The sequence below is a fragment of the Pavona decussata genome, unplaced genomic scaffold, assembly GCF_977016875.1.
Source record: "Pavona decussata unplaced genomic scaffold, jaPavDecu1.1 SCAFFOLD_58, whole genome shotgun sequence".
NCBI lineage: Eukaryota > Metazoa > Cnidaria > Anthozoa > Scleractinia > Agariciidae > Pavona > Pavona decussata.
In genome coordinates this window covers 5,833,556-5,847,500 of record NW_028145480.1, presented here as the reverse complement: position 1 = coordinate 5,847,500, position 13,945 = coordinate 5,833,556, and the positions used below count along the sequence as shown (strand labels likewise).

Here is a 13,945-nt window from a genome sequence, read left to right as displayed (position 1 = left end):
TTTGAATACACTCGATTGCAAAAACGTAGACACCTAAAAAGCATAAACCGTGAACGATGAGACCCAATGGCTTTATGGGTATAAGTGTACTAAAAGTATTTGCATAATATTCTATTCTCGTGCGACGGTTGATAACCAAAATTAGTTGCACGTGGTGAATGATGGAAACTGCCCAAGCTTTGCTAAAAGTGTCAAGTTGGCCAACAAGGGCCAATTATTAAAGATTACCTACAAATCCGTTGGGTCTCATCGTTCATGGTTTATGATTTTAAGGTGTCAACGTTTTTGCAATCGAGTGTATAAGTGTCTTTGAAGTGGTTAATCTAATCCACAGATCCTGAACTCATAGTGGTTACCATGACAACCCAGCTCAACTTAAAGAAGACAAACATAAACAAAGTAAAAATTAAGGATTGTGTAATAATTACCTGGAGGAGCGTTGTGGGCGGGTTGGAACCAGAGGGGAGAATAGGAGAAAATCACAACTAGAGAGAGGGGGGTTGGTTGTAAAATTTAATACAAACAGGGGAGATTACTTTTTTCACTCTTTTCCACAAACTGGAAAAGTGGTAGAAGAGGTAGAAAACCCAACCGTTGAAATACCAATACACTGAACTTTGTAACTATAAGCAGTCTGATTATTTTTGCTAAGTACGCTTATAAGTAAGCCAAAGTAAGGTCAATCAAACAGGAGCTCCTTAATCACATTTTCAGATTCTTCAACAAAGCTTCTGGAGTTCAGAAGATCTGTTATTAGCAAGCTTTGTCTGTTGCAGATGTAAACAATGCAAGAGTTTCAGAATCAATTCCTTCAACTTGCTGAATGCCATATGTCAATGGATCATACTCGTAAATTGGTGAGCCTCTCAAAGACAAAAATATAAAACAGGCTCTCTTCTTTCTAGCCGTCCTTGGCACTGCTTTCTTTTCTCTTCCCAGATATTGAAAATTTTGCTGTAGACATATTGGGAAAGTAGCAGGAAATTTTGTCACCACTCTCTCCATATCTTGAACAAAATCATTATTGATGTTCTTCTCAATTCCTGTAGTTATAAAGTGAAGAGTATCTGTAGGGCCTTTTTTGCCAGTTGTTTTCGTGAATAGGCTATTGTCATGCTTAGTAAGTGCTGAGGAAGACATCCAACACGTGAATTAGATATGAGGGAACCAATGGGGGAAGGAAGCAGGGAGGGGGGGGGGGGGTGTTGACCTTAATATTATCAGTAGGTGAGGGAGGGGGTTAAAGTTAAGTTTTTCTTTGTGAGGGACAGTGTGTGACTTAATTTTAACCCCCCTCCCCCCCATCCATGTAATTATTACACAGTGCCTTATTTGCTATCGCATGAGCAAGTCACAAAGGCGTTCGGCACTTGAATGACTGATGCAAGAGTGGCGTATGTGCATTTTTGGGGTGGAAAATATCGGAACTGTTTCCCCCAAGTTCAGTTAGAAAATCAACTGTATTTTGCCAGTGGCATGTAGACTGGATACCATTTACCAAACGTGTTTCCATATTTATGTTGAACACTATAGAGTCATGAGACATTCCTTTAACTTTAGCACACAAGCCAATTAATTGGAGATTAATAGCGACTATCCCTAACAAACTCGTTAAATTTGTTGATGACGTGTACAATAGAAACATCACCGTGTTAGTCGAATTTCACAAATTTCACCTCTCAATTGTGGAACAGAAACTGGATTGCGGCCAAATGTTTAAACAGAGTTTCATGGGCGATGGATGGAACTTTCCAGTGATCATGTAGAAAAGCCTGTGCACTTTGGCTAAATTGCATGTTGCCATAAGTACTCAAAGTAGATAAATTTTGTGCCCTTATATTTATTACAGTAATTAAAGCTTATGATTGCAACTCATCAGCACAGCCCGAGGTGCGAAAAGTTCGAATAAAAAAAAAATTTAAGAAAATAAAATTTATCCGTTAGTATTTCATATTTGTTACCTACTTGTCAAGAGATGTTGATGGAAGAGTTATCAGCGAAATATATTTTTTAGATAAAAATGGAATATGAGGTTTTCAGGGAGAGTCGCTCTTAACGGATACTCACCCACACACGTGTGTATATAATATAAGTGCGTTTGTGAAAGTATAATCCAGCACATGCTCAGTACTCTCACGCCATAGATGGAAGTGATGGCGCCTGGTTGAACTTGAGTTTCCATGATGCGGCTTGTGTTTTGGGTTAAAGAAAAGCACAGAAAGAACCGGATGACTGCATCTGTGAGTGAAAAAGACCAAACTTAATTTCCATGCGTACACATCAGGGCCCAGTTGCTTAAAACCTGATTAAACTAATCCTGGATTAACGAGAATTTTGATTCGAGTTTAATTACTAAATAATAAAGATTTTTCAAAAAGATTTCTGTCCCTCCGTTTTAACTTTGGCTTTTCTTTACCACTGGCTTAAAATTAGATTTTAAAAACATTTTTCACGAGCGAGCTGAAAGCCTCGGTTAACTTTTAATCGTGGATTAGCGTTCATCGGCTTTCGAACAACCAAGCCCAGTACTGATTTAAATTGTGGTTTTCAATTTTATCGTACAAATTTATTTCTAAGAAACACTATGGTTATTTTAAAAGGAAAATGGAAAAAAGTCGGTGGTCCTGTTCAGTTCATATAAATAAACACTGACTGACTGGAATTTAGATCAGCACCGAAACTGGGGCCTTTTCGATGAGTAAAATATGGTAGCATTAGTCTGAGGACCAAACATTCTAAATTTTTAAAGGCTGAAGCGTATCCAAGACCTAAAATATGTTTCATGTGACTTTTCTTTCTTTCTTTCTTTCTTTCTTTCTTTCTTTCTTTCTTTCTTTCTTTCTTTCTTTCTTTCTTTCTTTCTTTCTTTCTTTCTTTCTTTCTTTCTTTCTTTCTTTCTTTCTTTCTGTCTTTCTCTCTTTCTTTCTTTCTTTCTTTCTTTCTTTCTTTCTTTCTTTCTTTCTTTCTTTCTTTCTGTCTTTCTTACTTTCTTCCTTTCTTTCTTTCTTTCTTTCTTTCTTTCTTTCTTTCTTTCTTTCTGTCTTTCTCTCTTTCTTTCTTTCTTTCTTTCTTTCTTTCTTTCTTTCTTTCTTTCTTTCTTTCTTTCTTTCTTTCTTACTTTCTTTCTTTCTTTCTTTCTTTCTTTTTAAATCTTTACTTCTTTGTGTTTTACTGTAAACTATTATAATGACTGTATTTCTATGCACTGCAAGAATCTGCTCTGAAATGCATCTGACTTAGGGCCATTTTGCTCCAAATGGTGACTAAAATGGCTCCACAAGAGTTGAGCTAGCAATTGCGTCACCAAGGTTCAATTGGCACTTTGGACTGAAACGGATCTTTTACATTTTCAGTGTGCCACCTTGAAGAAACAATAAGGGTAAAAATGCTGAATCAGACCATGGCTTTTAACCAAACTTCTCCCCTTCACTACAGTCTGCCAGGCTTCATTATTAAAGGTGATGTTTTTGTTCCGCACAGACTTACTCATTTTCACTGGCTGCGTATCGCCATTGGAAGGAGAAGGAGAAATCAGAGATGTTGTCTCAGATGCGTGTTGTGACCTATGGAAACTTCCCTGGTTGTCATTTCCAACGTAAGGTGCAGCATCCTGATCTGTTGCCATGGAAGCATCTCTGACTGGCAAACGTCCATCACTTTTGATAGGTAAGGAGTGTGACGTTGTAAAGCTCAGAAATATATCGATGATGGTTCCCACAAGGCAGTGAAATAGGATGACACCACACAATGTTCTGCACAACAAAAAATAAAATAATAATAATAATGATAATGATAATGATAATGATAATGATAATGATAATGATAATGATAATGATAATGATAATGATAATGATAATGATAATGATAATGATAATGATAATAATAATAATAATAATAATAATAATAATAATAATTACAACAACTTTTGTACAGGGACTTAGTTAATGTCTAAGTCGGTGGTCACATATTCGATCCTCTTAATATGGACGAACTTTACATGGCCGATCGTTCCGGTCCTGTTACCAGGAACTTTGAACTGTACCCAAGTCAGAAAACCTGTGACAGGGCGTTTCCTGTGGCTAGCCCAAAACTATAGTGCAAACTTCCTAACCAACTGACAATAAAATTCAAGAATAAAAGCCTTCAAGAATAAGCTTAAGACTTATTCATTTCAAGAAGCTGTTTGGGCTACCTTTTTTATGTGTTTTAAGTACTATATTTGAAGTACTATATCTAAATAAATTATTGTATTAAGTATAGTTAATAATGGTAAAAGGACTGACTGGAAGAGACCTTACCCAAGTTTAGGCATAGAAAGAAAATTCGTCATCGTGTGTCGTGTAATCGTGCAGTGACGAAAAAAGAAATGTGCCAAAAAGTGTAATGCAAGTGCAGAGTTGTTGTTTTGGTTATCAAGCCTACACTTTCTTTCTATAAGAACCTTTTTATAAGAACGTTGAGACTTGGATTAACTAAAATTTAAGAACATACTGAGAATATTACCCAGGCTGAGGGTCTGTTAAGAACATTTTTATTTTGACCTGAACAGTATAGATACGGATAAAATAATTCACCCAAAACTTCAGTCTATAAAGAGCATGTCACACCACATTACGGCACATATTGCTCATTGATCGGTGTCTCGTTCACGTCCGCATGTATTTATAGCGGAGCCCCATCGCTAAAGGAATTTGGTAACCTGTGAATGCGAAAAAGTTTGGTTTGAGTTATGTCGTCACTTCCGTGCGTCCGTAGGTAGGCTCCTCCGTGTAAGCTATTGTAAAATGCCAAACTTAGGTGAATTCTGTGCGGCCCGAGTTTTTTCGGTGGGAAGTAGCATGGCCAACTGGTTTCTAGAAAAACAGACAGACATTTTAAAGAAAGACATTTTTTTTCTGTTCGTGAGCGGGCGGTATCCTGAAAATCCTACAATCGGATTTGCTCCGGGATCGGGCAGAATTTTCTCTGACCACGGTCACGCGGAATCCGCTAGAAAATCATGAAGTGAAATCATCTTTCTCCGATACGTTGGATTTTTCCTCTTGAAGTGAGACTTTTTGCAGTAACGTTGTAAAACGAACGAAAACATCATCAATGGAATAAGAGGACTGGTTATTCACCAAAGAGGTGGGTATTCATGTCATTTTGTTGACGAAACGTTGCTGTTTTGCAAGATGTTGTTTTTCTAGCAATGTTGACACTACAACTTCTTAAGTTCATTACTGCTAACTTCAGAGCAGTCTTTTGAACTCATTTTTTCGGTCCATATTCGTTATTTGCCCTGGAGTTTTCTTTTCTAATCTCGTCCCATTTTGTTTCTTTTAAGAAAATTTGATTCTTAGCTAAAATAGTCAGTCAAACGTCTCGCGCTCGCAACACTGTATCGTTGACGTTTTTCTCGCATATATTTCTAATTCAAAAAATAAGATGTGGGAGTATTTTTCATTGAAAGCCTTTTCAAAGAACGTTCGTAAAATAAAAGTGTTATTTCAATTTCTTCAAAACAAGGCTTACGCAGAACATTTATTCGCTTGTTCGTGCGTATTTTCCAAAGATCGTTGTTTAGTTTTTTTCTGTACTGCTTGCCATGAATTATCACAGTTTTTCAGTTCCATTTATTAATTACTCCAGGGTATATTTGAAGTTACCTTGGTCTGTTTTATCGTTAATCTACTCTAGCCTTTTTCTCTGACGCGCAGCTTTCTTGATAAACAAAATTTACTAGACAGTGACAGTACGTAGCGCGCCAGTGCGCCACTGGTAGCGAGCTAACCGTACTTGGACTTGCTTTGATCATTTTAAGAGCTAAAAACAATAATTGAAAAAAACAAAAAAAAAAAAAAAATATCATTTGAAATCCAATGAACAAAACTTAATGCAAATATTACTTTGAGCGTGAAGAAAACTGTCGTAACTCTATAAATAGCCGATCCCGTTCTGAATATTTACCTACAGTGTCATAATGTTTTGATAATTTTTGGGCCCCGAACTCCACATAATCATGTAGCTTAGAATATCAGTTCTACTGAAATGCGTTTTTTGGGTTTAAGAGGTTACCTTACTCCCCTGTGTAACAGGTAGTATATATATTCGCGTGAGCCCGAGTAGACTTAAGGATTAATTGTCAAGCGCATTTTAAAATTTTCCCAAATTGCGCGACTAGGGCAATTTGCGAAAACTTTGAAAATACAAGTGAAAATTAATCCTTACTATTACGAGGAATCATTGCGATTATGCTTTTATAACATTGAGGGCAAAGTTTTCTTAAAACCGTCGAGGAACTTCGTAAAACAGTCAACAAAACACTCACCCCTAAGCAAAGCAAAGCAAACAAACAAAGTATTTCGAAAACAAACGAAACTGACGAGAAAAGTTGACCGTTATACAGATGCAATTAAGAGAATATACAAGTTTAATTCAGGAGCAAACTAACAACGATTAAACCAAACGATTAGGCATCAATTTAAAGTTGATTCACTGCGCTGTGAAGCTTTCTACCGCTTAAAAATCACACGCCCGAACACAGATCGATAAACGGTAGCAAACGGTGGGTCCAAAGAAGGAACTTGCATAGTAACTTCTTCCTTTGATTTTGACCTGCTCCTTCCTCCCATCAAAAGGACACTGTTTTGCTCGGTTATCGCTGGAAGAAGAAGTAGCGAAGTGAAAGTACTTGGTCGCCATGACTGATTTCAGTTTATCAACTAAAATATCAATCCGATCCAAGATTTTAGCTTTTGACACAAATAATCTTTTGCCGTTTCTTGTAAGAGAAATGAATTTCGTTTCTAGGTGCAGCACTTGATTTTTTTTTATGTATTTTTGGTACAAACCGAATTCCAAAGAACCTGAAAGAACTCGTTGTTTTTGGGCACAAAGAGAAGAAACCAACAAAGTAGAACTGGCATGCTCAGCCAATCAGGAGCAAGTATTTTCGCCTCTCGACCAATCAGGGGCGAGTAATGTTGCCCTCGGTGAAAGGAAAGTTAAGAAAAAGTGTCCTCTGTTACAACAAATCAGCATTCAGTAATTTTACCCGCCGTATTTCATTGCTGTTGTTGATGATGATGAGCAGTCTGCTGCATAGGCACTAAAAATATATAACTGCAGAAAGGATGAGGAGCTTGAACTTTTTCAGGCTCAAATTAAAAACAAAATAAATAAATAAATAAATAAATAAATAAATATGAACATTCAGCCTCAGCCCGAAAATTAGCCTCCCTCGCAGACGCTCTTTTGGCTTGTCACGCAATCTTTCCTCCCCAACGAGAGGGAGAGTCTCTTTGGGAGCAAAAATTGCGTGAGGAGTCAAAAATGCGTCTGCGAGGGAGGCTCAGCCCACCAAATTAGACGTCCTTATAAAAAAGAGGGTTATTGCTTTTTGACTTTCTCCTTGCCTTTGCCGTCGTCGTTGCTAACGTTCCCTACTAATTGGCAGAAGAGAACATGATCTCTGTGTTTGCGATAAACCTTGATGATCATAAAAAGTGTACCTACAAAGTGATGACCACTCCCGTTGTGTATTGTGATCGTTTGTTACAGTGAATGGACAAAATGTCTGCTTCAGATCCCAGCGTCCTATTGAAAGCTGCAAGGGATGAACAAAGAAACAATTCAATATGTAACACGAGATAAAAATGGATTGATTGATAAAGGTGCTTAACCCTTTAAGACCCAGTAGTGACCAACATTAATTTCTTCTTACAACTGTCGCTGTTTGATCAACCCTTTGGATCCCAACAACGCATATTTGCGTCCGCAGAAAAACCCTGCTTGCTTCTATGATTTGTTTAACTTAAGCTACAACGTCATGATAATGTGTGAATGGCACCAGCTGATGTATATTGCCATCATCACACCCAGCAAACCGACTACACCTCCCGATTTTCGCTGCATATCACCGTTTGTTTGGCAACAAAGCCCAAAATGCCAATTTTTCGGCCAAATAACAACATCAAATATTGCACTAATTTATCGTCAATTTTTAATCCAAATAATTTGTTCAAAAATGAAAAATCTACATTTACAGCAACCCTCAAGGTCAGACCTTGGTATCTGACTGGGAATTTTCCTCTCAACGATTTCCGCGGGCTATACTTCAGCCATTTTATTAGGCCCAGTCTTGCGTATCTCACGTTGCCTCGTTCCGCCGGGCGTCCGAAAGGAATTCTACGTAATTCAGCCATAGCGCGAGCGTAGAACTCCTGCTCTTTCCATTTCAAGGTGTCGAGCCACCACCAATCCGTTGAATATTTTACTACGCCAAACTCGCCCAAATTGCCTTGGTAGGTCCTGGAATCCATCCACAAAAACGGTCAGAGAGACAACTTCACTAGTGGGCCTCCATGTCTGCTACAGAGCATGTTTGGATACTCAGTCAACATGAAACCACCTCTCACCTCTATTTTCTTTCAGAGGCTTGCCTCTACCCACATTCCAGCTTAATGATGCTAGACTGGGGGCTTCTGCAGAGGAAAATGGCTCGAAAAAACGATGATTTTACCAGATTCGTGCTCGTGCACTCGCTCGAACAAACAACAAACGTCATGTGCGTCACGTAACATTTTAGCCTGAGCCCACAGAAATTAAATGGTTCAGACTATTTCTTGCCAAAACGTAATTGAAAAAAATAGCACACACCTAGGATTCAAAGGGTTAAACATAAGTCAGCAGAATAGAGGAAATCACCAAAGATGAAATGACTTGATTTTTAGACAAAATCTCCCAACTAGTAGCATAAGAAATATATGGAGGACAGCGAGGAGAATATACATGTTGTTATTGGGGCTGAAAGGGGTTAATACGAAGCTTCAGTCGCAGTCAAAAGTGTTGGGTTAGAAAACGTCTCTTATCTATACACGTAGAGGCTAACAGAACATGGACATGTGGGTAGAGGGGGTGGGAAAGCTCGGCCTGGGTCTGACGTTGACTTGATAATTTTTAAGCCTTTTCCCAACGGCTTTTGGCCAAGATTACAGTGCATCTTCAACGTTTAGACGGTAGTTTCAGTTGGATGTTTAATGAAATAGTGACATTGAAGGGAGAAGTTAATTGTCGATCACTACAGAGTCTGAAGGGATTAAAAAGAGAACGTGTACCTTCTTTTACAAATTCAGCGACATCTTGCTCACCGCACTGTTGAGGTGCACAGATTCCCCAGGTAAGTCCATAACTAAAGCCCGGCTTTGGAAGAGAGAAAACTAGTAAATCTAACTTAGTAAGTTTAGTGTGTAGTATGACGGGATATTTTTACAAGTCAAAATACAAGGGACGAGTAAAAATATTCCGAAGTAAACCGTCTAATTAAAGAGATGACACTTATTCAATTGAGGTGGTAAATTGGGAATATTTTGATTTTAGGTGGATACTGAATTGAAAATGCGTGACAGAACGACGAAACTTCGTTTCCATTCATTTCTTCTTTACACAAGCGACTAGCTAGATCACTACCTGTGTGCTTGCAAGTGTTCTCTGTCATCGTTTTGTTGTTTGACTGATGAAGTTGAAGTTGAAACTTGTCAAGAGATAGGCAGAACAAATACCAATATCCACTAGTATCTAGTATATGTTCGCTCAGACCTTCTTCGTATTTCGCGCATCTACGGTGACAAACACATTTTTTACTGGGGCAATCATGTAAAACCTCATCATTAATTGAGAAAGCTGTATAATAAACTGAGAACAGAACGAGGTGTTGTTCGCAAATTTTTGTACATTCATCGTTGGTTGATTACAAGCACCAAAACAACTAGTACAAGAAGTGTCTTTAGTCGAAGTAAATCTTGAGTGCTTGAGATGCAACTTTTAATTTATTTAACCTTCAGTTAAATGTTAATTTTTATCTATTAAGGAAATTGCGGATAAATCTTTCTAGGAAATCTTCGGCAGCCTTTAGTTAATACAAACATTCACATGACCTTAAGATAATCTAGTTTTTCCACCTTCTCTTTTTTATAGAAAACAAAATAATGCAGGGTTGTGTAATGCTGATAACTTTCGGCTGTGGCTATCGCCGTGTAGACGTTGCCCTTCATCCCCACATCCCCGTCTCCACGCCATTTCGTAGACGTTATCATCACTGCCTTCATCTTGTCATCGTCGCGTTGTTCTTGTCGTCGTCATTGTCACTGACGTCATCCGTCGTCAAGTTAGAATAACAAGACAATTCAGTGAACTTACCTCAATTTTAGAAAGTAAAGCTGATACATTGGCGGATAGATGTATGCGATTCAAGCAGTAGTGTGCGCCATCAATCATCTTGGTGCACTCACTGTATGATCCAAGAAAACCAATGAGGCCTCCCGCCAATAATCCACTTGGAGGCTTACCCGAAGCATCTAGATCTGAATAAGATGACACACAGTGTAACTATTCTGGCATAACCCTTACTGCATCTCAGTGTACTCAACCACCATAAATTGTAATTATAAACTGATTATGAGGTACACAGTGTACTCAGGCGATTGATCAAACTTCAGTATCTAACGGAAAAGCATAATATTGGGGTGGGCTTATCGAGCAGCTGGAAAGCTATCTGTTGGTACGCAGCAAAACAGTAATAAACCCGTTACTTCACCCAACCACTAAATGATAACCCAAATAACCCAATTTATATTTCTTAAGCCTTTGATTCTTTGCCCGAAGTCTGATACTATACCAAAGAGCCTCCTTTTTAATGCATAAACTGAAAACAAAGGAAAGCGAATAATCGAGGCCATAGTCATATGGAGCATGCGATCTAACCAATACATCTAGTACATATATATTAACCAATAGATCGCTAACATCATCAAAAAACGCTACAAACGGACAAGAAGACGTCACGCTGATGTTTGCGTTACAAAGGACAACACAAATCATAGAGCTTGGGCTACCTATGAGGTTACAAACTGTTTTTCGGTGAATCGGAGATTAGCAATAATCGAAAAAGAAAAACCACTAAGTTTACTTTTCAACTTGTGCTGAAAATTCAAGGTAACTGATAGGAGCTTTTTCAGCCCGTCCGTTGGGTCGTCGCGAAGGCCACCTTAGACGTCACATGACTATCAGGCATGCGCCTTTGGACCTTAGCGCGTGAGACTGTGTCCATTCGGTATATTACATATCATGGTTATTTATTTATTTTTTTTGTACCAGGGCTCCATTTAACTAGCCTTACTAAACTGGACACCCTGTAAATTATAACGTGTGAGCACGTTAACTGAAATATTAACTCTGTGTTTGTTGATTTTCTACTGTTAACTCCTCACGATGACCCTGAAAAAGTCCATCCATTGATCGATTCTTTTCAATTTTGATGTAGGAATATAGCCTCCATAAATCGTGATTCTTTCTTGGAAGGATTTTTTTTAACCCAGTAGTAAACCTGCTTTGTCCTTCACTTATTCCAACGCAAAAAAAAAAAGAAAGAAAGAGAGGATCGAAGCTATTAAGTGAGTTCCTCAAAGGAAAAACAAACTGTAATAAGTTTGTAGCGTTTTTCCCAAGACCCAACGGAAAAACCTGAACATTTTATCTAAATTTCCCTAGGTCCAATCCATTTCCACCCCCACCATCAGTAGAGAAAGCAACTTAGTATAGTTTCAGAAACCGAATTAGAAGAGTGTTTTCAAATAACACTGAAATATTATTTTCGGAGTTTTTCTTTTTTTTTAATCCAGTGTGTTTCCGTGATACTAAAAATCAGTAATACGCGACATGGTCCCTTTGAGATTTCAGCTCTTTCTTTTATGTTTTTATCCAGCAGCTGATTGCAATGGAATTTTTCAGCAAGTCTTACGACGGAGACCTACAACAAATACATGATGCTTGTACGATGACAGGCTAGTGATAGCACTCTACGAGTCTTCAAAAATCGTCTCGGTCTTGTTCGATATGCTAATTCGATGCTAAAATCTCACTGGATTACCGTTTTTGATTCATCATAGAATTGGTCTCAACTCACTCCTTCAATTACTGAATTACCTATAGTCTGAAATGTCAGCCGGACATTTCAGACTAAATTACCTATTCTTGTTTAGAAGTCATTTGACTGCTATCTTCATTAAGGGTCTTGATAGTAACAGGCAAGTCAAAATTTTAAAGAAAACGACAAAACCTTTATGTTTACAAAACATGTTTCTACAGAGACTTCTGTCATCTTCAGTTAGTTAATGTACAACGCGTTGAAGTCCTTTGAATCGCCAATTACGCCATGTAAATCTAAATTATCCTTATAATTCTCACATTGTCACGTGCGAGTCATTTTGTTGTCACCGTTTATCATAATTATCATTTTTGTCTACTTATTATAAATTCAACTTCCAACTCTTTGCATATTTTTATTTTATTTATTATTTTTATTATCTTGCCATACATAATAAATTACAAATAGAATAGAAAAGATAATAAAAAATAATAATTAATATTAAATTTAAAGTGAACATGCAACTTGGAAAGAGTGACTGTGGCGTGGAAATCTCCGAGAAGGGAAGCTTGTGAGGAATAGAGATTTCCCCCCACGGGCAATTTAAATACCACTAGGCGGCATTTAAAAGAAAAGAAAAGACGTATATTTTAAATGCACATTAACTAACTGAAGATGACAGAAGTCTCTGTCGAAACATGTTTTGTAAACTTAAAGGTTCTGTTGTCATTTTCTTTAAAATTTTATCTTCATTAAATAAGTGGTCTTCTATATGAAATAAGTGGGCTTGACAGGAATACGTTAAACAAATGGGGCGTTTTGTTTTGTGAGAAATATTATGAACATAATAATGTTTGTCCCATGAACCAAGTTTAATGGCCTTAGCTCCCACGAGTCTCCTGTAGCTCAGTGGTAGAGCATCCCAACTAGTAATCGAAAGGTCTTAGGTTCGACTCCTGATAGGAGTATTCGGATTTTTTTCCTAGTATGCCTGTATCACTTACTGAATAATACAACATTCTCATTATGCACATAAATAAGAAAATATACAGACTTCCCGGCAGGTGAAAAGGGTACAGGAAGGGGAAAGTTCACCTTCCCCTTCCCTTCCCCTGGTCAATAACCCCCCAAAACCCTATCTTGTTGACAGTTATAACAAGTAATGGTCTCTCACGCTGTGGAAAATGTTTCAAAACATAGCATTTCCCGTGTGTAACTAAAACGGCTTGTCACATATTATAGTACCATTGAACAAACGGCATACTACAGTGTATGACGGTCTTATATTTTGGGCATTCTCTTTAATTGGTGAAATGATATAATAGCGGAATAATACTGACTTGATATCTTCGCCTTGCGAAGTTCTATGAACGTTTCGTGTATGAGACAAGATGCATTCTTGTTTCAGCACAGTTTTGACTTTGACCTAACACATCTCCATGAAGTAGTACCTTTAAATTCAGAGGAAAAAACTGAAAAGATGGGTACTCACACCAGATGAATTCTTGAGGATTTCCTGTAAGATTGACAAGTCTGTCCATACACTCATTGGAGAGGCTTTTCGGCAAAGTATCCCTTGAAAAATTCCGAAAACCTAATAGCTTTGCAATCAGATCGTAGGTATCACGGTCGAGGGATTGAAATTCAGGTGTTGCCCTTGAAAACTTTGGAAAAAAAGCGAAAAGTGTGAAGATCGCTAGCGCAAATCTACAAATTCCGGCCATCTTAGGCAACGATGGGTTTGCGTGGTCCTCACGAGGCAGACAGGGTACTCACGAGTTATAGGCATAACAGAAGAAACCGCATCGTTCGCACTTTATAGTCACAAGATATCATGACATTGTTTTGTGACGATCAGGTGGTGTCTGGTCTGTACTTGACATGACTTGAACTGAAAGTTTGAAATTTGAAGGGAACATGTAAACGAAAACCACCCAGTAATGATAACATGATACGAAGGCGATGTTTTCACACAAAAGAAAAAAAAAATAGTTTGGATACAGGGGTCATTTCGTAGTTAGCTAAATTAAGATCACCCGG

The 13,945-nt window shown here is 37.9% G+C and overlaps 1 protein-coding gene across 3 annotated transcripts in view; it reads right to left on the bottom strand.

The window, feature by feature from the left end:
- Positions 1 to 13,688, bottom strand: part of LOC146479892 (nose resistant to fluoxetine protein 6-like) — a 28,816-nt gene extending 15,128 nt beyond the window's left edge. Inside the window, exons 1-7 of one of the 3 annotated variants that reach the window (XM_085110763.1) lie at positions 13,398 to 13,688; positions 10,180 to 10,343; positions 9,099 to 9,183; positions 7,498 to 7,588; positions 3,598 to 3,752; positions 3,487 to 3,567; positions 2,068 to 2,238 (exon numbers count right to left, since the gene is read on the bottom strand). In XM_085110763.1, the coding sequence (XP_084966889.1) occupies positions 2,068 to 2,238; positions 3,487 to 3,567; positions 3,598 to 3,752; positions 7,498 to 7,588; positions 9,099 to 9,183; positions 10,180 to 10,343; positions 13,398 to 13,629 (979 nt within the window). In that variant the 5' untranslated portion in view covers positions 13,630 to 13,688. Of the gene's footprint in view, positions 1 to 2,067; positions 2,239 to 3,486; positions 3,753 to 7,497; positions 7,589 to 9,098; positions 9,184 to 10,179; positions 10,344 to 10,948; positions 11,052 to 13,397 lie in introns of those variants that run through there. The other 2 variants (XM_085110762.1, XM_085110764.1) reach the window with 2 other exon arrangements.
- Between the last annotated feature and the right edge of the window lie 257 nt (positions 13,689 to 13,945).